The sequence below is a fragment of the Nyctereutes procyonoides genome, unplaced genomic scaffold (assembly GCF_905146905.1).
Source record: "Nyctereutes procyonoides isolate TBG_1078 unplaced genomic scaffold, NYPRO_anot_genome, whole genome shotgun sequence".
Lineage (NCBI taxonomy): Eukaryota > Metazoa > Chordata > Mammalia > Carnivora > Canidae > Nyctereutes > Nyctereutes procyonoides.
In genome coordinates, this window is record NW_026575043.1 from 63,423,010 (window position 1) to 63,450,175 (window position 27,166).

The 27,166-nt window shown below is 57.6% G+C and overlaps 1 protein-coding gene across 1 annotated transcript in view; it reads right to left on the minus strand.

Moving 5' to 3' along the window:
- Positions 1-27,166, minus strand: part of GALNT9 (polypeptide N-acetylgalactosaminyltransferase 9) — a 77,227-nt gene that overhangs the window by 16,658 nt on the left and 33,403 nt on the right. The window contains exons 3-6 of the mRNA XM_055321853.1: positions 19,728-19,894; positions 17,906-18,080; positions 14,192-14,389; positions 7,750-7,867 (exon numbers count right to left, since the gene is read on the minus strand). Of these exons, the coding sequence (XP_055177828.1) occupies positions 7,750-7,867; positions 14,192-14,389; positions 17,906-18,080; positions 19,728-19,894 (658 nt within the window). The remainder of the gene's footprint in view (positions 1-7,749; positions 7,868-14,191; positions 14,390-17,905; positions 18,081-19,727; positions 19,895-27,166) is intronic.

Genomic DNA, 27,166 nt, shown 5'->3' on the forward strand with positions numbered 1-27,166 from the left:
GGACAGGAAGAAGAGATGCATAGCCCATGGAACACTGGGCCCAGGGGGTCTCAGGGTGAAATCTAAGCTGCTTAGTTCCCAGCTGGGGCCTGGGGGGGGGGGGGCCAGCATCCATGGACCAGTAAGCATGAAGATACAATTCCCATGAAAGATGGGATCTCAAACGGATGCACAGAGCACATGAGGAAAACCCAGTTCCAGAAGAATCATCCACCAGCCCAAGATGGGATTTAGGAAAGAGGCCAAGGAGCACGTTCGCAGGTCCTGAGGGCTTTCGGAGATGAAGGAAGGAGGGGAAACCATTCATCAAGAAAGAGGAGAGCGTGAATCAAAGCAGGCAGTTCTAAGAACAGCCACATAATGAAAAATACTAGCGGATCATGTTGTAAATATGAAATACTCTCATTAAGATTAAAAACCAAAGTTGAGGAAGTGGCTTGGGTAGCCGTCTGGACACAGCTGAGGAGAGAACTCACTCGCTGGGGTGTGAGGCTGAGGAGATGACCCAGAACACGCAGCAGATCAGGGCAGAGATGGGAAGCAGGGAGGCCGGGGGGCACCTCCCACTAGGTATGCAGCTGGACGCCCAGGGGGTGGGGCCACATGCCAGGAGCCCTGGTGCTCTCCGTATTTGTGAAAGGACATCAGCCTCTGTTGACAGCATCTATTGGGACCTGAGGGGAAGGCAGGGCAAAGAATGCGCCAGATGCGAAGGGTCGGGGGCTCAGACGGTCTCCCGGTCACTCCTGGTGGTGTGGTGACTGTCAGCCAGCTCAAGTGATGCACCGATGGAGCAGAAGTTGCTGAAATGTTTCCAGGGTTCGGTTGAAAGGAGGGACACAAGACAGCAGCCAAGAAAACTCTACAGCAACGATGTGGAAAGATGCAGCTGCCGGCACCCCACGTCCTACGAGCGGCGTGAGCAGGACAGGTGCGCGCCGCCGCCAGCGTCCGCGGAGAAGGATGGACATTTGATGAGTGGAGTGAGAAGCCCGGGCCTGTTATTTTCAGACAATACGAGGCAAGATCACAACCTTACTTGTATAGAAAGTATGTCCCAAGGGGATTTAAGCCTGTAGTGTGGGGACTGCAGGTGTTGGGAGCTATGGTCAAGCAGCTTCCCAGATTCGGACCTGCCTCTCTGAGCATGCAGTGAAGACCTCGGGGAGGGAACACGTGGGCTGACGTGTCCGCGGGCGAGGCCACCACGTATGCAAAATGGCTCTGAAAGGACATGCATCTGGGCACTGACAGAGAATCAGGGTGACTTTCATTTTGTTCCAGTTTGCTTACCTCAGTGTTTTTCCAATAAAGGTCATTTTTATGAAGGAAAGGCGGATGGTACCCAGAAACGCCTGCGTACATACTAATGACTAGTCGCTGAGCGTTTGTCGTATTTCAGGCCAAGAACTTCCATTTCATCCTTGCCAGCCCTGGAGTTCAGTCCTACCACCCCTCTCCATGATAGATGGAGAAACTGAGGCTCAGAGGGGCCCAGCTGGCTAACTGGCAGAGCCCGGCTCCAAGCACAGGTCTCAAGGTGGGGGGCCTCTGATGACCCTGTGCAAGGAACAGGGCTCTTCCACAAAGATGTTCACGGGAACAGAGGCTCTGCCCCCTGCCTGGAGGCCTGCTTCCTCTGGTTGGAGGCACCTGGGGGCAGGTGAGTAGACCTTGCCCCGTGGGCTGCCGGGGAGCAGGGATGCATCCTTACCTTGTCAGGTATCCTTACCACGTGCATCTAGAACAAGCCTTTCCTGAAAGCAGCAAGAACAGGACCTTACTATGGGCTCCAACCTCTCCTGCACCTGCTGCTCACTGAGGAAGGTTTGGGACCAGCCTGAGGTGCACCGCATACTCCTCTGACACCTAGAAGCCGTGTGGGCCGTGGAGCAGCATGGGCACCCCTCCCCAGCACCCTCCCTCAGTGACTCTGCCGCTCCCCTGCTCTGGGAGGGTGAGGGAAAGCCCGCCATCCTGGGCCCGAGATGCTTGACGCCAACATCCCCCGAGGGCGTCTGAAGGCGCAGTGATGGACCCCAGCCCTAAAAGGCTTTCCTGTAACCCTGTAAAGCGGCGAGTCTGAAAGTCTCAAAATAGAGAAGCAAACGATCTCCAGCTTGTGTTCTGCAGATGGCTCTCCCAGCCGAGATCCAAGCCGCTTGATTCTGTCTTGGCCTCTATTAACTGAACGGAGGCGATGGATTCATTTGCCCCTAATTGGCTCTCAGACTCTCCTCATTAGGGGATGAGCAGCTGGCATTTCTACAGTCACAGAAATGGAACTTGGCCCCAGACCACAGAGTTACTCCTCCAAGTGGGCCTGGCTGCCTGCGCTAAGGACAGAGCAGAAACAGCTATGGCTACAAGGCTTGTCTGCACAGGAAGGCAGGAGAAAGACCAGGGGGCCGCTTGTGCTCTCTGCCATGAGGGCCACACTCCTGCCAGGCATGCTTCCGCCTCAGGGCCTTTGCATGTGCTGTCCCTCAGCTGGGAATGCCTTTCCCTCCCACAGTGCACAGCTTGCTTCCTCTGCTCCTTCACACTGGCTCAGGTATTGGCATTCCTTCCCTGGTTACCCCATCCAAAGTGACAACTCTCCACCCCTTCCCTGTCTGTGTCTTTCTACTGGTGCTGCAGAGAGCACGCCACACACCATAGGCATTTATTGGAGGTGAGCAGAGACCTGTGTCTGCTGTCCCTGCTGCACCCCCAGCACCTAGGATGTGCCCCACCCTGGGCTCCAGCATCTAGCGGGTCACAGAGTGCCTCTGCCTTCCAGAGGATTCCTATACTCCTTCTACAAATGCATGGAACACTGACTACTCAGGGTCAGCTTCAGCAGCAAACAAGCATCCAGCGAGGCAGGTGTAGCCCCTGCCTTCACAGACGGCAGGGAGGGGGAAGCACCAGCAAGCACCGGCCGCGGCTACACCGTGGGAGGAAGAGGCTGTGGGGCTGAGAGCCGAGCTGGAAGGGGCAGCCACAGAGGGGCCAGTGTGGCTCGGCCGTGGAAGAAGAGTTGGAGCCTTCCTGAGTGTGGAGGTGGGTGGGAATGGGGCACGGGGTGGTGCTGCTGCGGGTCCTGTGGATCACAGGAGCGAGTCTGGGCTTAGTTCTCAGAGTGAGGAGTCTGGGGCTCTCTGGGCTTCCACATGGGACGAGGCCAGGAGGGAGGACGGCTGCAGAGGAGCCGCCACGGGACCCCTTCACCCTGTCCATCCCCCCAGCTGTCAGCATCTCCGGAGGATAGTGACAGATGTCTGCTCTGGGGACACAAATGGAGCCTGCCTGGTCACCCTGCTGTCGCCCCTCAGTGCCTATCTCTGGCCCACGGCAGGTGGGTTTGTGGGGACACCCTGCTCTAAACTCAGGAACTGGACCGGGGCTCTAGGCCGGTGGCAGGTGCAAGTGAGCCGCGGCCCTGACAGCACCACCAGCATCCCCACGGCAGAGGCACCAGGGCCAGTGTGACTACGGCCTCCAGCAGTTGGCCTGCCTGCACCGCGTGCCGGGAGCAGGGGCGTGGGCCGCGTTGCTGGTCCCGTGTTCGCCCCAGTCCTCTCCTTCCTGTCCCTGCCTGCATCTTCCTCTCTCCCTTCTCGTATTTACAGTTTATGTCCTCTTCCTGGAATGTTCCTGTTTCCTGGCAAGCTACCTGAAACCCAGCAGCAACAAGAGTAAAAAGGAACATGTATAAACATGCAGGTCCACGCGGCTTATGTACGTGAAGCACACATAACACACGTGAAGTGATACTGTGTGAGCACGTCCATCCCTAGTGTCCGTGCTGGCATCTGTTCAGACATCTAAGCCGTATTTGTAGCCATGTCCATCCCACGTCTATGCCCATGTCGCCTCCCTTAGCAAAGTGGCCCCCGACCCCTCCCCCAGCAGCACCAGAGCCCTCCCCCCACAGGCAGGACCTTGCGCAGCAGCCCCGAGCCCAGACCCCACTGTACACCATGGAGACCAAGGCTGGGGACACATTGGGTCCCGCCCGTGATCACCACGCAGGGGTGCTGAGCACAGTCGGGCTCCGGGGTCTCCTTTTGCTACATGTCCCTCTTCAAATGCCCCAGAGAATGCCTGTCTATGCTACCCCTGGCCTCCGATGTCCTGCTGGCCACCAGGTGAGACCCGTCCCTGTCCTTCCTCCATCTCTGATCGCCAACACCAGCACAGGCTGCTGGCAGCTCACAGGGCACACCTCCTCTGCTGGACTGGGGTGTTCCCAGGTGCTGCCACCCCTCCATCACCTTGTGTCCTGGTGTTTCCCAGGCTCTGACCCCACGTCTGGATGCCAGAGAATTAAATAGAATCGCAAACAATTCTGAAATGCTTCAGAGAACTTGAGATGTGGTGTAAGTTTAACGTATTGGATAAACTAGAACTTTCTCAGCATTTGGGGGAATTTCTGCTGTGATGCCAGACGCTCAAAGTGCTTCAATAGGAGCATAAACACACTATATTTGGGTTGTTATAAAAGGTTCAAGGGGATTTAATCAACTCAGGGCAGAAATGGAACTGATTGTTGTTGAATGGTATTTAATCTGTTCAATCCGAGTTAATCAAACATTAATCAAAGAAAAGGGAGAGGTGAGCGTTCTTACTGGATGAGATTTATACCCATAACCCCAAGAGTCCCTGGGTGTAACCAAAAAGCCTAAAGCAAATGGGTTTAGAAATGTGTGATTTCGACAAGCTGTGTAGAAATTTTTCAGGACCAGCCTAAGCGGTCCCTGTGAACAAAGGCTCCAGAGGGAAAAGCAAACCAACCAACCCAGGACCCCAACCGACCAGAGCACTACTTGGCTTGACTGCTGGGCCTCCAACGCCAGCCAGGACCCCAGCTCTGCCCCTGGGTGCGCTCGGGGTGCTCGGCAGCCTGGGGCTGGCTCCAGCGTGGGCCCTCCGGCCAGCAGCAGGCACAGCCCCGAGAACGTGCTGGAGACGCAGGCACCCAGGCTTAGCCCTGAGTGTGACTCCCTGGGGTGGAGCCCAGTGGTCTGTGTTTTAAGAAAACCTCTAGAGGATGGAGGTGCAGTGGGAGCCTGAGGACTGCGGCCTGGGAAGCCACGTCTGCCTGATCCACCCGCAGGACGTGCGTTGCTCAGACCTCTGATGGCTGAGCCTCTGTGGCAGTGTCGCAGGCCCTCCAGACTCAGTGTCGTGGCCACTTGGGAGTCTTGGCTCAAACCTTGTTCTAAATTCGGGAATCCAATACTCATGTTGGCTTCCTCTTGTTCTAATTCCAGAAACAGCTCCAGGGGGCTGCTTGGGGCCCCCTCTACTGACGAGTTCCCAAGGGACACCATCCATTTACGGCCATCCTGCCACCCCGAGGCACTGAGGCCCAGACCCCTGAGGGCCTCCTGTCTCTGCTGGGCCCAGAGCAAAGTTTACAGAATCAAGGCCATCAAGCTGGGGCTTCAGGGCGTCAAATGCAGTGAACCCCGAGGCTGGATGCCACGGCCTGAGAGAGAGGACCCCATTCCCAAGCCACATGAGCTGCACCATGTCAGGGTTTGGGCCTGCTAGTTAGGCCAGAACCGCTGGGGGAGGCATCCACGGGCTCGGGCAGGGAGCTTCAGTCCCTGCACACGCGTGGCCCACGGGACAGTGGGAATGCGGAGGAAACACCGAGCGCTGTGTGGGCAGGGACATCAAGCCGGGTCACGAGGTCACAATCCATGTACCTGAGGGCCCAGCCGAGTCCCTGGAAGCAGAGCTGGTTTTTGGAAGTGACCTTGGCGCTGAAGGTCACAGGGCCCTGGAAAAGCCACCACCCGGTCCCGCCGCGAACAACAGCCTTCGAGTGCCGAATGCCACTCCGAGTTAAACCCGATTTTCTTTCTTTTCAGACCAAAATGAGGCTCTGAACCAAACTCTTAGAAGTGAAGCCACTTCTGCAGAGAAGAGTCACAGTTTGGGTCCAATCCCAGCAGTGAGGCGGGACTCTGGGGCTCTGGGTGATGCCGGGACTTTCCAGGCCACCTCCTCTCTGTTGCAACGGGGACCTGTCCACCTTCCTAGCTGCTCAGGCCAAACTCTAGTGAGGAACTTTGATCACCCCTGAGCCCCCATCCCCTCCCCCAGCAAAGCCTATGGGTACTTCCTCAAGAACACACCCAGTCCACGCAGGAGCTCACCATCTCCTCCCCAGTCCAAGCACATCACCTCCCAGTATCATCCCAGAAGTCCTGGCCTCTCTGCTTCTGCCCTCACTCCCTCCACCATGGAATCCCGGGAGCCAGAGGGATCCCTGAAACATGGAAGCCAAGGCTCTGCTCAGAGCCTCCGAGGCCTCCAGCTCCCTCAGAGCAGAAGCTGGACCCTCACCTCCTCCACCTCCCCCGCCCCACTCAGCAGGCTGCACATGTGTCTGTGCTTCTGGAGCACATCAAGCATGATCCTGCCCCAGAGCCTTTGCACCTGCCATTCCCTCTGCCTGGAGCATCGTCCCCTTCCCTTGATCACCCCCAGCTCCTACACAGCACCTGGAGGTCTTCCTATAGATATCCTCTATTTTTTATTTATTTATTTATTTATTTATTTATTTATTTATTTATTTATTTATTTATTTATTTATTATTTACGATAGTCATACAGAGAGAGAGAGAGAGAGGCAGAGACACAGGCAGAGGGAGAAGCAGGCTCCATGCACCGGGAGCCTGACGTGGGATTCGATCCCGGGTCTCCAGGATCGCGCCCTGGGCCAAAGGCAGGCGCCAAACCGCTGCGCCACCCAGGGATCCCCTAGATATCATCTAAAACTGCCCCTTCCTCTGCACTCTTGCCCCCACTGCTTCCTTTCTCCCCTTGGGGTCCTCACTAAGTGACACACTTTCTCTTTCACCTCCTCCCTGGAAGCTGAGCTGCAGGAAGTCAGGATCTGTTCCATCTGTTTGGTTCCCTCCAGAGCTGGAGGCCCGGCGCTCACAGTGCACAGTAAGCAAGGCCTGGCTCCTGTGGGAAACACGGGCTCCAGGGAGGGGCTGAGAGAGTGTCACCCAGTGCTGGTGGGGGGCTTGCTCACTGAGCCTCTAAGATCTCCAAAGCCACCTGCTCAGGTGTGTCGTGCTCCGGTTTTGAGGGCTATCCAGGGTGTGTCCCCAGCCACCAACCTTCCCCAGAGCACGGAGCAGTGAAGCACCTCCCCGGGTGGCCACTCGGACCTCCGCTTCAGGCGTCCAGGAGAGAAGGAGCTCGGCCACCCCAGATTTGCTACCAGGATTCTTCCAGAACTTTCCATTAGTTCTCCAAGCAGCGGGTGAGGAAGTTTGAGGGCAGGAGGGGCCCCTGGGTGCAGGGGGGGATGGCGGCTGAGGCTCGTAGTCACTCCCCAGGCTAGCTTGGGGCCTCCCTTGGGGGTGCCCCTGCCTGTCCAGCCTATGCTCTCCCCAGTGGGGCCCCCATGACCCGTCCTGTCTGGGGGGGGCCTCTGCACGAGCCCGCTGGGAGCAACCTCGGGCCTCAGGTACCCACAAGCCCATCTGCGCTGCGACAAACACAGAACCATGTGCCCGGTATGCAGGACAGCTGCAGGGGTGTCCCACTGCGGACGCTTGGTTCCCTGTGCCCTGGACCAGCTCCAACACCCTCCAGCGCTGGCGGGGCCACAGAGCACACACGCAGCACCGTGCTGTGCGATTCCCCACGCGGACCCCTTGCACAGCCTCACTCCCGCTGGCCTTTACCCAGCAGTGCTCAGGCTGCTGCCTCGCAGCCCCATGCAGCGCCACTTACCCTCATGCCCAGCTCAATGTTCTCACCACCGTACACCTCCATGCCTGGGTCTAGCAGCCCGATGTCCCCGAAGTACTCGCGGTCCACAACGAATGAACAGCCGATCATGGCGGGGGTCCTGGTGGGGGCAGAGACAGCCCTGAGCAGGTCACAGGTACGGTACCCTGAGCCCCGACCTGCTGGGGGTGCCAGTGGCTGGGAGAGCCCAGGACTTGGGACGCCTCAGGACTCAGGGGCCCCTCTCAGGGTCACCTTCATATCCTTCAGAGCCTGTAAAGCACTCAGCACAGGACAAGTCCAAATGCTAATTGAAGAACATCAGACCTCAAAACCAGCACTGAACTCAGGCAAATTAGTGGAGGGGATTTTAAAGAAATCAGTTTACCTAATGAGTTACTTGGTTGCCCTGAACATCATTTCCCAGGCTTGAGTCTTTTGCCTATCTCCTTCATCATTTTGTCCCATCTGCATGCCAGGACTCAGGGCTGCACTGGGCCACTGCATAGGTTGTGCACTGCTCAACTCTATGCCCCCCCCCCCACTGACATCAGATTCTTTCTGAATGACACACTTTGAAGCTGTAGAGTGAACAGACTGCAGTCTGTCCTATTATTTCTATAATCATTTACACCGACACATTTAAAAGATGTCAGTAAATCTTGCCTCATCTCCAGAAATTCTGTGAAATCAAGCATCTATGTTCTAGTTATATCTTTTCTACTCTTCACTAAAGATCTATCAGTTATGGGTCCCCGGGAAGTGGTCTCGCGGAGCACCAATAATAAATTGAGGCACAATGAGACAAAGTATTGGAGAGGAAGAGAACAGCGTCACTGTGGATGGTATTGTGCATTCATTCATTCATTCATTCAACAATGAATTTCACATATAGTGAGTGTCTCCCAGGCAGGAAGGATAGAAAGAGAAAGTATATCTCTAGCAAGAAGTAGGCACAGTCCAGATGCTGTAAGAAAGCAGGACTCTTAGCTTTGATGAAAGATTTTGCCCCAAATCAAAGACAGAGCTGGTCTGCTTGTCGGCTGAGGGCCTGGTGTCTCCCAGGCCCTGAGAGGAGCCAGCAGAGGCTGCCCAGGCCCCAAGGCCCTGGGGCCGCCCCAGCACCCAGGTGGAGGCAGAAGCCGCTCCCTCTGCTGCTGCGGCTGCTGCTGCTGCTCCTGCTACTCCTGCACAGGCGACAACCCCTCTTCACTAACACAACAGCAAAGATTGGTCTCAATCACAGTTTAAGAGAAGCATTTCTGCTCAGTGAGTGGGAAGTCAAAGTAAATGCCCATCAGTTGTCCGAGAATAACAGAGGCATTAAGAAACGATTATCCTTTTATTTGTCCAAAGATTCAATTTGTTCTGTCATTACATTTTGGCCACGAATCTAACAGTAACAAAATTTTAACGCTGCCTTTGACTCTCAATAGCAAGTGTTTGACGGGTTAGGTTATAATTCACCGGCGCACAGCAGGCACTTCTCTCATTTTCTTCACAGCAACGAGAAATCTAAGGGTGATCTCTGGTGAATCAAAGTGCCAAATTCCCTGCCAAGTCTATTATAGCTGGTAATGATTTTTTTTTTTAATTATTGCTCCAAGTTCCAAAATAAACTTAATAAACTCACGAGGTGATGGAAGGAGAATCAGCTGCCACTGAGCTTATTTGCATGAGAAATTCTGCTGTGATTACACAACACAGCAAGCTGGGGATGCTTTGGCTGAGGGGTTCTCGGGTTCCGGGGAGACATCATCATGGGGCATCCTTATTCCCGGGCTATTGTGTGACATGCATGGTGCACAGCCAGGGCCCCCCACCTAGGCTCCTGCCTGGGTGAGGTAACAGACACACAGGCACACCTGATGCACACAAACACACACATGATACACACTCCCAAGCCATGTAACCCTGGAGCCCCACACAAAGGGAGGGCTGGTAAAATGAGGACCCCAGATGCACCGCTTGGCCTTCAGGAGACTGACAAACACCAAGGTGAGCCAGTGTGCTTGCGGCACCTGGAAAACCACATGCTCATGGCGTGGCCAGGCACGCGCTCTGCTTGCGAGCATGGGAAGGCCCCTGGAGAACACGCAGCACATGGGTGCACTGGGAGCACAAGGAGCCATGGTGCACATAGTCCATGCTAAATGCAGAGACACAGTGATGGTGAGTCTCTGGAGAAACTGGTGTGGACTAGATCAGCCTTCTTGGAAAGGTGTGAAGCAACGACTGGAAAGCCAGAAGTACGCTGTGTGCTCCAGGGGGTGGTTCAGAGCAGTGAGGAGCAGCACAGCTGTGAGGGCCGGCCCAGCTCTGAGCCCACAAGCTGTGTGGTCCTCCCTGCACTCCGCCTCTCCGCTGGCACCCCAGGGGCCAGACGGTGCCCCCCTCCAGTGGCTGCCATGTGGACAATAGCTGTCTGTGAACACAAACGACAGCAAGTGTCAGGAGCCTGGGAGCTGTGCGTTAGTATCCCGCCGACCCCGCCTGGCATTTGTCTCGGGTGTTAAGCCAGCTGCTGCACGAAGCTGTGTCACAGCACAAAGGAGGTCAGTTTGGAGGCCATCAGTGTGGAGGCTGGAGTGAACACGGATGATGGACAGGACCCCCCCATGGCTGCGGGTACCACCCAGCACCGCCGGAAGCACCTCTTAGAAGGCAAGCAAAAAAGTCAGAGAGGAAGGGATCAGTGTTCTTCCACTGTGACCAGGAAGCAATTCTCTGTGTGTGCAAGTGCATCTGTGTCTGTGCACGATGTGTCTGCACACTTATGTGTGTGGGTGTGAATGCGTGCACACATGTCTATGCACGCCCATGTCGACATGTGGTTTTGTGTGTACAGGTGTGTGCACAGCTGGATGTGTTTGGGTGTGCGGGTATGTGTGCAGGATGTGCGTGGGGGTGTGTACATGTGTGTACGTGTGGCAGTGTGTACGCAGCTATGAGTGCGCATCTGTGTGCATGTGCATATGTGGGTATGTGTGTGTGCTGGTGTGTGTGTAAGTGTGTGCAGGTGTGTGTGTTCTTGTGTGTGGGGGTATATGTGTAGGTGTGAGTGTGCATCTGTGCGTGTGTGTCTTGTGCAGGTGTGTGTACGCAGCTACGTGTGTATCTGTGTTTTTGGTGCGTGTGTGTGTGTGTGTGTGTGTGTATGTGATCAGGCCCTCAACCCTCACTCCCCTGTGGGAGAGGCCCCTCAGCCCGACCCGAAGGTCTCCCTTCCTGGAGGCTTGTCCTGGGCCCTCGTGCTTACTGGAAGACACCCGTGCCCACAAGGCCCTCACCACCCCCGGATGCACGGTGGGACCCTGGGGACAGGAGCTCCAGCCTTGTGCACGGGCTCATGGCCATGGGATGCATGAGGTTCCGGTGCTGTGGCCTGTGCACATGCAGCCCTGCACGCTGCGCCCCGGTGCAGGAGGGGCCGCCAGCTGACATACTTTCTCCCCAGCGTCCAGGCCACATCATCCCTTCCATTCTTCCCTCTTTCTTCAGCTTCCGGGATAACGAACGGCACGGACATTCCCTAATGTCAGTCTCCAACCGTCAGCCTCTCCCAGCGTGGCTTACGATGTGGATGCGCAGGCCAGTCCTTCCAAAGGGCAGCAGCTCTTCCCACCAGGGATGTGGGGGTAAGAGCTCTCAGAGCACGTTCCAGGAGACACCCGCGTGGACCTGCAGGGACCCAGCTCCGGGTACAGGAAGCAATCTGTCCAGTCAGGGTCACTTGTATGACCACCAAGGGCACCTTCTGCAGGGAGCTGGGCACAGTGTTTCATCTGAAGGGTCTGCTAAGCAGGCTGTGGTGAGAAGGCCTGTCCAGGCAGTGCCCTGGGGGCATCCTTGCAGTAAGGACAGAGACGAGGGGCAACGGGTCAAGGGTGCTCACCGGCTGGGCTCAGCCCTTCTTCCACCCCTGGGACCTGGCCAGAGCTTCCATGTCCCCAGGTGTGCTCACCTTCTTTGAATCTACACTCCGGAGTGTGACTCCAGCCATTTGAGACCCCGGGGAGTAACCCCAGGGACTTGCTGAGCAAAGCCCCTGTCCCCCAGAGCGGCGAGGGCCACTGTGACACCACACACCAGGTCTCCAAGATTAGTGACAGCTCAAAGTCAGTGTCCAGCACCCCCGAGAGCCGGTCATTTCCTCTAACCACGCCCCTCTGGGCAGTTCCAAGCACTGTGGCACACAGTGGGAGCGCGTCCCTGCCAGCCGCACTGGCCCAGCCCCACAGCCCTTAGTTTCACCTGTGTTGTTCCACGGATGATGGTTCGTCCCTTCTCTCTGGGACCTTGGTCTACCTGTTCACACCTGTAGGTCCTCGGGGGCGTTTCCATCACTGGGAACAGTGCTGCTGCTGTGGGCATCCTCATGAGTCTCTGCATGGATGCAGCTGTGCACATCGTCCAGGCCGATGGCAGAAGGGACAGGTCGCCAAGTTGGATGTGGTTTACCTTGAGGAGAAACCGCCAAAGGTCTTGGGAAGTGGTTTTGCCAGTTCGTTCTGTGCCCAGGCTCCTTGGGAGCTCCGACCACCCTGTGTTCTCAGCAGTGCCCGGTGCGGCCCTCCCAGTGGCCCGGGCACCTCCGGCGGTTGCGTTCCCTCCTGGCGGAGGCTGGCATTCCCATGACACACTAGCCGTATCCATCTCCTCTGGCCTCCGGTGTGTGTGGAGGCCTCACCTGTGTTTTACTTGGAGTTTTGCATCAAGGTTTTCAAAAGCTCTCAGGGGGTGCTTGGAATGAGCAAAGTTTGAGACAAGACACGGTCTGGCCAGAAAATCCTGCTTCCCAGGCAGCCCAGGATGTCCGGAGGTCGCCAACAATTTCAGGTGCTTCCCCTCAGGGTTTCTGACCTCACTGACTCCTAAAATGGAAATGCTAGGCCTGGGTTCCTCCTAAGTGGGGCCATCAGGTACATCTTGAATGAAGGAAAATAACTTCAAGCTGCCACTCCTTGCTTGGAGTGAGCCTGGGGACCTGCAGGTCAGCTTCTGGACATGGATGGCTCTGAGCCCCGCTTCGACTGCAAAAGACCCCAGAGCTCCTACATCTCTCAGGAGCATTGGGGCCATCTCCAAGGAAGTGGCTGCTGGGACAGCACCGGGCCCCTAAGGGGCTGCTGCGCCGGCTTCTGGGGGTCCTTGGTCTCACTGCTCAGGGCGGCCCTCTCTGCTGGCAGCGTTATTTTCCTCAAAATCAGTGAAGTGAAGGCTCTGGCCGTGCTATTCAGCCCTAGTGTCCACTAACTTCACTGCTGGATATCCAGGCTGCTCTCTGCCAGCAGGGGTGGGTGCCTGGATGCCCCACAAGACCCTCCTGGGGGGAGGGAGAGAGCTTTCAAAGGCACAAGGACACATGGCGTCGGTCACTCCCAAGCACAGGACCTGTTTCAGCAGGATGTCGGCAGGAACATACCAGTTTGGACAGGGAGGGGGGCACTCCCAGCCCCTGAAATCTCAAGCCCCTGTGAGAGGCCCCCAGGATCAGCACCTTTGCCTTGGGAGACGCTCCTGCGGCTGCGCACCCCTAGGACCCAGTTATGAAGCCCAGGTTCCTAGGGCTCAGCGGACAAAGACGTGGCTGCTGAGTGTAGACTGGAGTCGGTGATGGACATGGATCAGGTGGCGGAGGATCTGGGGGTGCTGGAGACCCACACCGGTTTAGACGTGGCCCCTTCTCAGCTCCACCTTGTGAGAGTTGGGCCTTCCCATCTCCCAAAATGTGTGGGATTTGTGTATTTTTTAAAAGATTTTATTTATTCATGGGAGACATAGGCAGAGGGAGATGCAGGCTCCGTGCGGGAAGCCCGATGGGGGACTTGATCCGTGGACTCCAGGATCACACCCTGAGCTGAAGGCAGACACTCAACCACTGAGCCACCCAGGAGTCCTGGATTTGTGTATTTTTAACTTGAAAAATATCTCTGTTTTCATGTTTACGGACCATTTTAAATAAAGACACGCATTTGAGGACACCTCTGAGGTCTCTGTCTGCGGCCCTGTTGGCCTCACGGTCCCGCCACACATGCCTGTGGCTCCTGTGGGGCAGCTGCCCCCTGTCTGGGCTCTGGGTCCCTGTCCTGCTATCTCCCTCCTGCTCTACTCTCTCTCTCTCTCTCTCTGGTCTCCCATCCTCTGTCCACAGCTGCTTCTCTATCACTGGCTCTTCCTTTCTGCTCCTTGGCCTCCATCTCCCCCTCCCGTCCCCCCTTGACCTGTTCTCCAGTCAGGTCACACGCGTAGGCCGGACCCGCGATCCCATGCATCCCCCGCGGCCAGCGCAGTCCCTGCACCTGCCAAGCCTGCCGCCTTCCCTCCCCGCCTGGTGCCTGCCCCTGCCCCCAAGCCCCGCCTCCTGCCCCCTCACCTTGTGCCCCCGCACCCGCCCCACCTCCTATCCCCTCCCCCCACTGCCTCCTGCCCAGGGCTGGCTCACCTGATGGGCGCTGCCTCATCGCCACGGTCCAGCCAGTCCTGGGGCGGAATGATGTACATGCACCACAGGCCCCAGTTGTAGCCGTGGGCCGCGCTGGCGTACTGCTGCACTTCGAACGTGTCGTACTTGATGTTGTCGATGGCCGGCAGGACGATGCGCCGGCGGTCCTCCTGGATCCGCAGGAGCGCGGGCTCGGCCCTGCAGAGGGGCGTGGGGCCTGTGAGGAGGGGCCTGGGTGCGGGGACCTCCAGCCTGTGCCCCGAGGAGGGGCCTGCCCCCCACAGGCAGGGTGACACTGGGGGGCCCTGCCGGCTGGCTGCAGTGCAAGGGTGTCGGCCCTGAAGCCCTGGGCCTGTATGGCCGCAGACTGCCCTCCTCTTCCTGGGGCACCCCTGCAGGCCTGCTGAGCCTGCCACTGGCCTGCTTCACAGCTCGGCCACTCCCTCCACCAAATCCCACTCCCTACCCCTCCTGCCCTGCTCCTGTGGAAGCTACACTCACTCACAAGCTCTAATTTGAGGACCCGTTATGCGCCACACCCTGGTCTAACCAGCTGGAATACATTCCTAAACTTAAAAAAAAAAAAAATCCTTGCCTCACAGAGCTTATGGCCTGTTGGAAGGATAAGACCCACACAACAGCATGCAGTGGCCCTGACAGGCGGGGGAGCAGACATTAACCTATGAGGGAAAGGCTGTTAGGAGGTATCAGGTACCCTGTAGGAAAGAGCAAGGTAAGGGTGAGTTGGGGTCGCAGTTTTAAATAGGGTGTTGATGCAGATTGCCCTGGGCAATGACCAGAGGAGGTGGGCGCTGGTAGGTGTCAGGGGCATGGGCGAGCGTGTGGTCAGTACTGCAGCCCTGGGATGTGTGGCTAGAGTGGAGAAATGGGGGACGTATACGTGGTGAAGCCAGGGAGCAGGGGGACCCAAGGACACAGGCAGCAGCCTGAGTTGCAGAGTCTCTGTTGGGCGCAGGCGGGTCCCCAGCGAAGCAGGTGCAGCTTCGCCCTGGAGGTGTCCTGTCTCTGCAAGGACCTGCTACCCCCAGAAGCCCACCTCTGAGCTGGACTTCTGAGGTCATGGGCCACCCACTGCCCGGATGACCCGGCGCTGGAGCTGCAGTGATGCCGGGCGGAGGTGGGGATGTCAGGTGTGGGATGTCAGGTGTGGGATCAGGCAGGGCAGCCTGTGGGGGTGGGTCCTCTGGTCCCACCTGGCAACACCTGCCACGCGGCCTGTCCTCCTTCCCATCCTGCTGAGCCTCAGCCTGGTATTTACCTGCCTTTCAGCTTCTCGAGGAGGATTAATTAATTACTGTCAGCACAGTCCCTGTGGTGAAGAGCCCTCTCCAAACGCCTCATCTGCTAATGAGCCAGGATCCTCGTGGAGGTGGCTCTGGGAAGGGACAGCTATTTGCAGACAGATAACTGGGTTTTCAGTTGTTAAATTGAAGTTACACCGGTTTGAAATTGCATTTGAAGTGACAGACTCATGGCTCTCCCAAACGGCTTCCAAGTGCCCTAGGGAGCTTACGATCCCGCAGAGGGAGGCAAGCTACCAAGCATGTTTGTTTGTGCAGTGGGCAACCCACACAACACCATGGAGAGACCCTGGCTGGGACAGGTGGGGACCTATAAGGAATGATAGAAAGTGATCCACATAGTAGGACAAGGACGGCTGCCTCTCGAGGGCAGCGGAGCAGAGAGAAATGGGGGCTGGGACAGGAAGTCAAGCAGGTCAAACACACAGGGGGACAGAACCAACCCTTGTGACAAATGTGTGGTCCTGGGGTGGCTGAGAGGCTCCCAGAGAAGGGAAGGGAAGGCTCCACCTGCCTAGGAGATGCCGAGGCTCTGCTGCAGCGGGTGGAGGACACCAGAGCCTCCCAGAGCAGCAGGGGACCCGGGAACCACGCACGGCAGGGTCCGGCCCACCAGCCCTCGGTCGGCATGACCACCGCCAACCCTCCTTCCCCATGGGCAGTATCCCAGGGAACGTCTCATGCTGGGCATCACAGGGTCGGAAAAATATGCACTGGGAGATGTGATATAAACACCGTGAGTTTTAGTTTCTATTGAAATGGGGCAAGCCTGCCACCGGAGCCCACTCTTCCCTGAGGCTCAGCGACGGTGCCAGGGCCACCCCTGTTCACGGGAGACCCGCCCACTGCGGGTTTAACTCCGAGTCCTGAGAGCAGAGCATCCTGGACTACGTGGGTGGCCCTAAATCCCATGAAAAGGACCTTCCTAAGAAACAGAAGAGGAGAGTGAGACACATGGTAGGGGGACAGGGGGCCGTGTGAGGACAGAGCGCTGTGGCCACAGCCCAGGGCTGCCATGGGATCCACAGGCTGCAGGCAACAAGGAAGGACCCTCCCCAGGTGCCTCCAGGAGCTGTGGCTTGGCAGACACTTGGGTCCCCTTCATGGACTTCGGGCCCCAGAACAGAGAGAGTCGCATCTGTTGCTTAGAGCTGCCTGGGTTGTGGCCATCGGTTCAGCAATCCGGGGACGCTGGTGCGCAGTTTCACCCTCCCTCTGCCCGCAGGCCACTCTCCATGTGTATGCTCGTTTGTCCAGAGCGTCCCCTCACCAGCCAGGCCACCTCAAACCAGGCTGTCCCCTGTGGCCCCGGTTTGCAATCCAGGGAAGTATGGGTGTGACCCCAAGGACCTGGAGCCAGGTGCCCTCAGGGGCTTCCCGGACACCACACACATGCAGTCCTGGCAACAATCCCCCATCCCGTGCTCACTTCCAACATCCCATCTGAATACCAGGAGACAAGCATGCCTCGCCCTCCCCTGCCTGCACCACGTGGGCAAGCTGGACGTCCTGCCGGGCCTCGTTCTCTAACCTAGCACGTTCCCGCAGGATTGTCGCCCCTGCCCTTCCCCTGGCCACGATATTTTTCTCTCATTTGCACGGGGCCTTGTGCTCACACGCTAGGGCACCCCCACACGTGCAGCCATAGGAAGAGTTAAGGGTACAGCCAGCACTTTCTGGGATACCCTGAAGCACATCCTGCTATTCAGTCAAGATGTCCTTGGGCTCCTGCTGTGAGGACATCAGTGCACCACCTGCTTAGGGACAGCGGGGCCTGGACCACCCCTGGTCCAACACCTCCTGGGGACCCAGCCCCCCTGTTGATGGTGGATAACTTGCCAGACAATTGACACCATTTTTACAGAATGCACCCAGCCCTCCTGCTGGGGTGTGGGGTGCCTCTAGGTCATCCCACACACCTGCTCCTGAGTCACCTGCATACCCCTGCCACTTCCCGGCCCTGTTCCCCTGAAGGCGTCTCATTAGAGACCCACTTCGCCCCTGCACAGTGGACGAGAGGTTTCCACAAGACAGGAAATTGTTTCCAACAGGCGCCCAGTGGCTTGGGCTGCCAGCAGCTGACCAGGGCCTGGGGGCGACACGGGCACACAGCAAGTGCAGCAAAACTGTGTGTGTTCCCTGATCTGAGGCCACAAGGCCACACTTATTCTGTGCTATGACCTGTGGAACCGCTGGCCAATCTGATTCCCTTTGGGAGCGAGATGGGGGCACAGACCAGTCCCCACATGTAATGCCCTGAGGTCGGCGCCTTGCTAGCGGCCTTGGCCTGGTGAGCTAGGTGCAGGGAAGCCCCAGGCTCGTCTGCTGGCTGATGCAGGGAGTCCCCAGAGCCAGCCCCCCACCAGCTCTGCCCCTGGTGCCCCACTCTCACCAGCCCGTGCCGAACTCCACGTGGGCATCGAAGAATCCGACCACCGGGGCCGTGGCCACCTTCCAGCCCTGCAGCCGTGCCCGGATCAAGCCTTCCCGCCTGTTGTTGCGGACGATCTTCACCAGGCCTGGGTACCTCCTGTTAACATACTGGTCCAGGCTGGCCTTGAGCTCCACTGCAGGGGACACAGACATGCCTCAGCACAGCCATGCCCTGGGAGGGCCCCAAGGCTGCCCCAAGTTGGTGCGAGCAGGCTGGAGCACCACGTGCCCTGGGCCTGTTGAGGACGACCTGCCGTGGCCAGATGTGCTTCCAGGGGCCCGGGAGACCACAGAGCGACAAGATCTCACCCCATGAGGCTGGGTCTCCAGTGTTGGGGCAACAAACAAACCCCTACCCCACAGGACTGCGTGGACAGAGGCATGAGTCACAGACACGAGAACTCGGGACTGAGTTACTCCCGGTAAAGAGGAACGACGTCCACGGCAGATGAATGGGCACACACACGTGGTCCGTCCACACTGTGGGATACTCAGCCATGACCCCTGCTACACGCACATGAACCCTGAGGACACACACTCTCTGAACCCACTTCTCTGAGGCCCCATTAGGTGCCACATTCGCAGAGATGGAGGGTGGGATGGGGCTGCGGATGGGGCTCAGTGCTTCGTGGGGACAGACCTGCAGTTTGGGAAGATGGATAGTCCCAGAGACAGAGGGTGGGGACAGCTGCACACCAGCGTAAGTGTGCATCATGCCCCTGAGTCATACACTTATGTTTTAAATGGTCGATTTTAGGAGAATTTCAGGTCAGTAAATTATTACAAACTCGATGAAGGCACAGGTACAAACCCAGGACCTGCTTGAGGAGGCACCCACAGGCCAAATGTGCACCCAAACAGGCAGCCACAGCAGATCAAGGCCGATGGGGAAGAAGGTGGTTGTCTCTCCAGGCAGCTGGGCAGGGACTCCCCTCACCCTGCACTCAGGCCCAGTGGCCACCGCCCCTGGAAGCCACCTTTCCCTGGGACCCAGGAAGGGCAGCCGGTCCTTCACAAGAACTGCCTCCTGCCCTCATCCTGCCTTTCTAGGGAAGGTGCCCACCCAGTCCTCACTCCTTTCAGGGGTTCGGTTCAGGGCTCCACAGTATACACATCCACACCGGCCCTGGGTTGGACATGGCACCTCCTGAGGGCTTTGGACAATGCCCCAGATTCCCCTCCTCCAGGGTGCAGAGGAGACGCCACAGGGACCTCAGTCTGGGGGCCGTCCATGGCAAGTTCAGGCTCTTGGCTCTGCGCGTGCCAGGCAGGCATGGGACGTGTGCCAGGGGGCCCAATGGGGCCCAGCTCCTCTCCAGCAGACCCTCTCCTCTGTCACTAGCAAGGAGTGGATGGTGTGAGCAGCATGTAGGGGAGCTCAGCCTGCCGGGGCTTTTCTGGATGACATCTATAAGGGATGAACAGAGCCCCAAATGCAAATCTACCCAGTACCACAGAACAAGACCTTATCTGGAACTACAGCCTCTATGGATATAGCCGGTAAGGATCCTGAGATGAAATCCTGCTGGATTTAGGGTGGCCCTAATCCGACAACAGGTGTGCCATACAGGGGGGAGGCAACATGAAGACAAGGCAGAGATGGGAATGATGCACTATCGGCCAAGGCCCAAGGGTACCAGCCGTCCCCAGAGCCAGGAGAGGTGGGGAGGACTCTGGCTGGAGCCCACTGGAAGTGCAGCCAGCCCAACCCACCTTCAGGTCTCTGGCTCCCAGCTGCAGCACAGCTGTGCTCTCGAGGTGCCACACTGGCCCCTACTCACCACTGTCACTGTTGTCGTCCACCAGGATGACCTCCTTGAGCAGCCACGAGGGTGTGCGGTTGACCACACTGTGCACAGAGCGCAGGATGACGGACAGGGCCTCGTTGACAAAGATGAACACCACAGAGATCTGGGGCAGGTCGGTGGCGTGGGTCATCTGTCTGCACCTGTGGGAGACACAGTTGGCAGTCAGCAGGCAGCATGGGCGTCAGACATGAGACATGCCGCTCAGCCAGCTCTGCTCTTATAAACAGAAGAGCAACAACAGGGCCAAGGAGGATGCCCAGACTCCAAGATTCCGTCCGTCAGAAGCCGTGGGCTTGCATGCTCTGGGTCTCAGCCTACTGAGTCCGTGCTGATTCAGGGAATGGCTGTCCAATCAGGTTGTAGCCTAGTGTGGCAACATCTATGGTGAACTGTGCACCCTGGGTGTTGCCCGAACCTGAAACCTGGGTGGCAGGTGATGGGCTACAGGGGGGCAGTGTGACAGTCAGCTGAGGGCTGCTGCCATGGATGTGAAGTCTGCAGGGACCAACTCATTGGGGCTGAAGGGACCAGCGTTGGCCAAATCTAAGGACTGAGGAGTACAAGAAGGGAATGTGGCAGGTTTCCTGGGAGTCTTGTTGTGGGGGCTGGGTGAGGGGGCCCAGGCAAGGAAGGTCTGGTTCCTAGATGTAATTAAATGTTGCACTTTTGCTAATTAGCCTGTAGAAGGTACCGGGCTGTGGGCTGCTGATATAATAAAAATGGAGGGAATGAATTCACCAGGGGGCAAAGGGAATGAACAGGAACTTAGCAAATGTCAAAAATAAGGTGATGGAAAAGAGAGAAAACAGGAGTAATGGAAAAACAGAAATATACGTGGAAGGAGCCCAGTCAAGTACATTTGCTGCCACAATAAATATAAACACACCAAATCTCTCCTTAAGATGGCAGAGACCACTCACTCGGCCACACAGTCATTTTCACACTCTCTGCACACACTCTCACCCACATTTTCACTCACACACTCACGTTCATGCCTCATGCTCTCACATGTTCACACTTACAACCCTGCTCTGAAGGACCATCTTCCCTCCTATGAAGTGAATGCAGTTGGGGTTTTGAACCTGAGCCATTGGTAGCTCCCCCCCAACTGCCCCAGGGCCAGGTGCTGCCCTAGTGCAGGTGGGAGATCACCAGTGAGCCTTCTTAGCTCACAGCTGGAGGGACACAGTTGTTCATCAACACCATGTGGACGTGGCCACAGGTGCACAGCCAAGGTGACTTCATCACTCAGAAAAATGCCATCTGACAAGAAGACTACACTCCATTTTTCCTTGGAGGAGTAAGGTTGAAATGTACCATTTTTATGAACTCTCACAATGTACACAACAGAAAAAAACAGTTGAGGATATAAACACATCTTGAGGACGACAGCAGGTGGTGGGAAGCATCAGGAATGGAAGGATTGCATAGGTTGATGGGCTGAACTCCCTGCACCTGCTCCCACCTGTTCACTGTCCTCCCTGGTGGTCTCCCTCTTATCTGCAATTTGGAGTCTCCCTAGAATGCAAGTGCCTGAGAGCAGGCTCCTTCACTACCATAGCCCAAGGGCACAGAGCTGGGCCTGCACACATAAGCTGCCTAGCACACATCTGTTAACAAAGGATGTACACTCACAGGCCCTAACACATGGAGCATCCCCACTGTCTCAGCTTGCCTCATCCCAGGCATAGGGGCTGCTGGGGCTGCTTTCTCTGCCTCCCCAAGGGACCTCTGAGGTAGCCACTGGGCCACATGTGGCTGTCCTAAGGACTGGCTCCTGAGGTGGAGGAGGTATGTGCTGGGGGCTGGAAGCCCGAGGCCCACAGGGCAGAGGAGTGTCTGCCCCCATTGTGGTGCACAGACAAGAAGCAGTGGACACAGGCAGGATGATTTCACAGAGGAAGGGGTGGAGACAGTGGGGCCAAGGGTGGGGACCCTGGGGCCATCTTTAGACCAGGCAGCCAAGGAGGGGCCGTGACCAACCCGGCAGTGAGTTCAGTCCTGCCTTGTTCAGCTCAGCTGAGTAACAAACATCACAGAGAGCTCGGCCGAGACCACAGACATGTGCTCCTCCCAGTCTGGAGGCAGGGAGGTCAGATCCAGGTGCAGGGGGCCGGCTCCTCCCGAGGCCTCCCCTAGGTATGCAGACACTGTCTTCCCACTTTCCCACTGTGTCCTCAGTGGTGGTGCCTTGTGTGTGTCTGCACCCTGCTCTACTCTCCCGAGGGGATTCAGTCATATGGGACGGATCTGGGTGACCCCACTTTGCCTGTCACCTCCAAGTCACATCCTGAGGTGTTGGGGGTTTGGGCTCCTACGTATGAACTAAGGAGACACAGTTCAGCCTGTAACAGACCCAAAGGATAGGGAGGAGCCAGCCACGTGGAGAACCAGGGGACAAGGAGCCCGCAGGTGGGGTGCACTGGGCATAATGAGAAACAGGCTGTACTGGTGTGACAGGCTGTGCTAGCATGGCAGGATGTGGAGGGCACCATGACCCTGCCTTGGTGGATGCTCAGCACCCCTCTGCAGTCTCCACAATGTAGACATGCGCTGCCTGCTGCCTCCCCTGCAGCTCTGGCCATGGGTCTCAGGGATTCATTACGGTATGGCCCTGAATGAGGCAGCAGCTGGACACTAGAGCCCCGCTCCTCGGGCTTCTTGGCCATTCCTAGCTGGCAGTTGGGGCAGAGGACCCTACTGGGCCCTGCGAGGTGCCTGATCTCAAGACTTTCCACGTGATGTAGAGGTTCCTGCCAGGCCACCTGTTCTCCACCCTAAGTGTCCATGGCAGCCACTCACCTTGGAGACTTGCCACCTTTATTGGATGGAAAATGCTTTCTGCAAGCTCACGCCCCTGCTGGTCCCTGACAGACACAGAGCTCCCGGGCTGCCAGGTACTCCGGGGAGAGCACAGGGCTCCCAGGCAAGCTGGGGGGTAGAACCTTCCAGACAAACTGCCCACTGTCTGCCCTGCAGGTCCATCAGACAATGTGAGCAATGAGGGGGACTGGCAGGCTTGCCTCTGTGAGAAGCGCCGGGGCGCTGTGACTTCTGGCCATTGGGCAGGACCCAGGGCCTCTTCTCTCCCTGCCCCTTCCTGGGCTGAGAAATGTTCCAGGACAGGTAGGGGAAGCACCCTCGTGTCTCCTCGGTGCTGACTGGGTGGTGCACCCAATCATCGTGGCCGGGGAGATGGGGTGCCCTGATTGGCTTACACTTGGATCACGTCATTTCCTGAGTCCAGGAGTCAGGAAGGGTTTCAGCAGGAGCACAGCCGAGGTGGGGAAGGTGCTCAGAGGGAGGATGGGGAGGTGGACACGATGGTGCTCCCTGACACCCTGGCCCACACTGCGTGGTTCCTAAGGAGAAAGGCAGAGGGAAGATCTGCACGAGGTCTCTGCAGACACCATCCCCCCCCCCCCAGGCCGACTCGCTGTGGTCCTGACTAAGGCTCTAGGCTCTTCAGGCAGCTATCCCTCAGGCAGACACCAGAACACCACGTCCAGGGTCTTCTTTGGGCTGGGAGTCCATCCTGTTGGTCTCTAATGGAGGCAACCAAGAACGAGGTGCCCTGGGGGGTCACGGTCAATGTGTGAGGAGCAGGTGCACAGGGCGAGAGTCAGATGGGGTCTCTGCCCAAACATGGGAGGGGGGAACCAACGAGAGAGCAGGAGCAGTCCCAGAGGCCGGGGCCGATGCTGTGACTGACTTGTGCCCCAGGGGCTCTGGAATGAAGCCATCTGTATGGAGCACGCAGGACAGGCAGGACCCAGGTGGGAGTCCACGGGAAGCCCATGTCAGTGACACCACTCCCTGGGCCCGGAAGATGCGCCCCTAAGTTTCCAACCAATAAAGCAGGCAGGTCTTTCCCGGTGAGCTCTCCACAGCCTGGACACACTTGTTGCTGGGTGAGGTCAGTTCCCTGAATCATTTAAGCCCCATCTATTTAGTGAACTTAGTTCTGAGTCCTGGATTACATGGTGGACCCCCTGTGCCGTGGCACTCACAAGATGACCTCTCCATCTTCCCATCTCTGCCTCAGAAACCACCATCTGGAAGAGATTCTTCCCACGAAGCAGTATTGCTTCTTGAGATTCTTCTCACTCAGTTCTTCCAACAAGAGTAAGTCCCATTCGGGGACTAGAAAATTGACAGGTCACGTCTATTAAAGGATCTGGTGCTATCCAGACAGTCTTCGTAAAAATAGCGCATCTGCTGTGCTCACGATGATTAAAAACGTGTAAAACACGGGATAGATTCATATAGAGCTTGACAAATCCTGACACTTATGACTTTGGACGTGATGGAAACTAAGCTAGCTTCAGCTCCAGTGCCTGGGCTGCCCCCTCCCTGAGCCCAGTAATACCCATGTGTATCTGGGCACAGCTTGTAGGGACAGCCTGGTAGAGGGACACAGCAGGGGGAACCGCCTGGGGAACACAGGAGTGATGTACACAAAGCAGAAGCTGATTTCTGCGTGAGATTTTGGGGTGTTAGCAGCCAGGCCCTGCTGCCTCATCACTGTGCCAAGCATGGGGTCATCCACAAGCCTATCCGAGCCAGCAGCTCTGGTTCCATCACAGGAGGCAGGGAAGGAGGGAAAGTTCATGCCCTCCCCACCAGGCACAGTTTCCCCACGTCCACATATGTCCCACTGGCCAGATCGTGACCTCTTGGCCACAGCCACGACCCCCTGTGAGGGATGCAGGAAATGCAGCCTTCATATGGGCTTGGGCTCACCTGAATTTGGGGTTCTATTAAGGAGGAAGAAAGGGAGAAAAGATGGGAGGGCAAGCGTAGGGACTGATGGGGTGGCACCACTGCCCAGGGCCCTGTCACCCATGGGAACGGTGGGCTCCATGCTTAAGGTTTCCTGAGGAGATAAGCCTCCCGCACAGCACGGGAAGACCAGGATGGCTCGGGGCCTCCTTCACATCTTCATACTGGCATGTTCTTGCTTTAGCAGGGCCAGGCATGCCATGCTCCCCAAGGGAGCCCCGCTCATGATAAAGAATCGGGGACATCAATGCCAGTGACAAGACCCTGTCTGCCCTCACCTGCCCCCCCCCAGTGCTTCCAGGGTGGCGTGCAGCTATGTCCACCCATTGCGGCACCCCCTCAAGGCGTGGAAGCTGGACCCTTGTCACAGAGAGAGACACTGGCCCCACAAGGACCTCAGGCAGGATGCTGTGGGCCTGATCACCGTCCAGGGTCTTGAGCGGGCAGCGGCAAGGGGGCGTGCAGACAGTCCTGGGCTTAGGCACCCCCGTCCACAGCCACACGCTTCCACGGGCCAACCCTGCAGGCCTCATAGGGCCGAGTGCGGCTGCTCACCTGCTGCTAGACATTTAAATTAGTGCTTCTGAGAGGACGGGGCCCTTTTCCAGGCCACCTCCCAGTCAGGGTGATGCCGTCTTGCTCCCTACTGCGTTCATGTGCATTAGCAAGTCACCCCCCTGGGAACACGGGCAGCTCACAAGTTGTTGTTGGAACCAGACACAGTGCAGTGTGCATGGCTCATTTTGGCCTGACACAAATCTGCATTAAAATAACTTCTCTTACTCAGAACACACTCCCCTCCCCCACTAGAGCACGTTTGCGTTAAAGCCAGGGCAGGTGGAGAGGGTTGTTGTCAGGTAAGGCTGGACACTAACCAAGAGATAAAAACCTGGCCCCGCTGAAGATCAGGAATGTCACCACCAACTGGGCCTCTTGGCCCGCTTGTGTCACCTCCTTCCTCCCTCCTCAGCGGACAGGCCAGGCCAGGTGAGTGGGGCTGGCAGGGCTGCACATCACCGGAGGCAGGCGGCCCTCACGTCCAGCTCTTCCACCGGAGCGCTGAGCTCCCCATGCCGCTGAGCTGTGGCTGCTTTCAGGACAGCTCGGCCCCTGCCGCGGCTGAGGGACCCACGCCCCACCCTCCCTGCAGTGGCCATCACAGCCCTCTGGCTCCCCACACCCCTGCCCCGTCTCTTGTTCCAGCTTAAGCCAGTTTGATGGATGTTCTGCCTCTTGGGGGTGAAGGGGTCCTGATCCGGAGTGGGCGCTGGACGGTACATGGTGCAGGGGCGCGCTCACCTGAGCTCAGGGTGCAGCGGGGGACCCCATCTGGCCAAGCGCTGAGCTTCTCCCTCAGCAGACGGTCACAGAGGAGCCAGAAGGCTCAGGGAGTCTCTGTCCACAGGAGCTTGGGGCCTCTTGGCACAGGGTTTCGTCCTAACCCTGCCCTCAGCCAGGATGCTCAGGATCCCAGCTCGCGGGCCTCAGCTCCATGGGGCAGGGAGAGGACCACCCGCCAACTCATCAGCTGAATCCTCAGCCAGCCCCAGGATCTGAGGGGGGTGTCCCCACAACCCTGAGAGGCCAGGGACCGAGCAAATCAAATACCACAAGTGCCTGAGAGGAGCAGATGAGCATCCTGGCCTCTCACAGCTTACAGACGGGCAGAAGGGCAGATGGCCCAGGACACACGAGGAGGTTTCTGCAGGGCTTTCTGGGAAAGTGTCCTCTGCTCTTGAGGCGAGAGAGATGCAGGACCATGTTGGTTCTAGCCCTTCAGGACGGTGTGAGGATGTGAGGAAGCTTCAGCAGCCATGTTGTGACCATGAGGATAGACATGGCGGAGCAGAGAACTGGGGAGAGCTGGGTTCCCTGACGCTGTCAGCTGCTGCCAGTTGAAGGACTCTGGACGCTGACGGCAGACTTCTGGCTACGTGGGGTCAGGAATCCCATCCTTGCACGGCTGTGCCACTCATAGCTGGGTGGTTGGGTTTTTCATTTGACATGCTGTCCCTCTGTTTAGGGGGACCCCACTCATCTCTGGAGTGTCATCAGCCCATGTACCCCAAACACTGTCACACATGGTCTGAGATAGGTGCTCTGGCCACCATGCTTCCTGAAGAGGTCACAGCAGCTCACACCCCTGTGCTCCTCTGCCCGGACCCTCCCACCACAGCACCTCCCAGCCACGGAGCGTGGTGAGGTGAGGCCAGGTGTGCCTGAGCAGTCATGAAGAGCAGGAAGCCTTGGTGTTTGTGTGCTGGGCCTTTGTTTTTGGAGCCCTGAGGTACCAGAGAGGCAACCCGACTGCCACATGTAGGTCCCCCAGGGGACAGCTGGCGGTCGGCACCCACACGCGCAACAACCCACAGAGGGTGCCAGCCATCCCCCTGCCCCCGCCACTAAGCCTCCAGCTGAGTCCACAAGGTCCTGCTCAGAGAGGCCACCCCTGGCACCGCATCCGAATTCCTGCCTCCGTCTGATAACCACTGGTGTCACTGTAGCTGGCAGCGCGGGAATTTGCTAAGCAGACAAGCACTGGCACACAGTGGGTGCTCCCTGCCGGTGCACTGGGTGCCTGCGCGTGTGTCAGGTCAGACGGCTGCGCTTAGTGCGATGGGGGCTCTGGC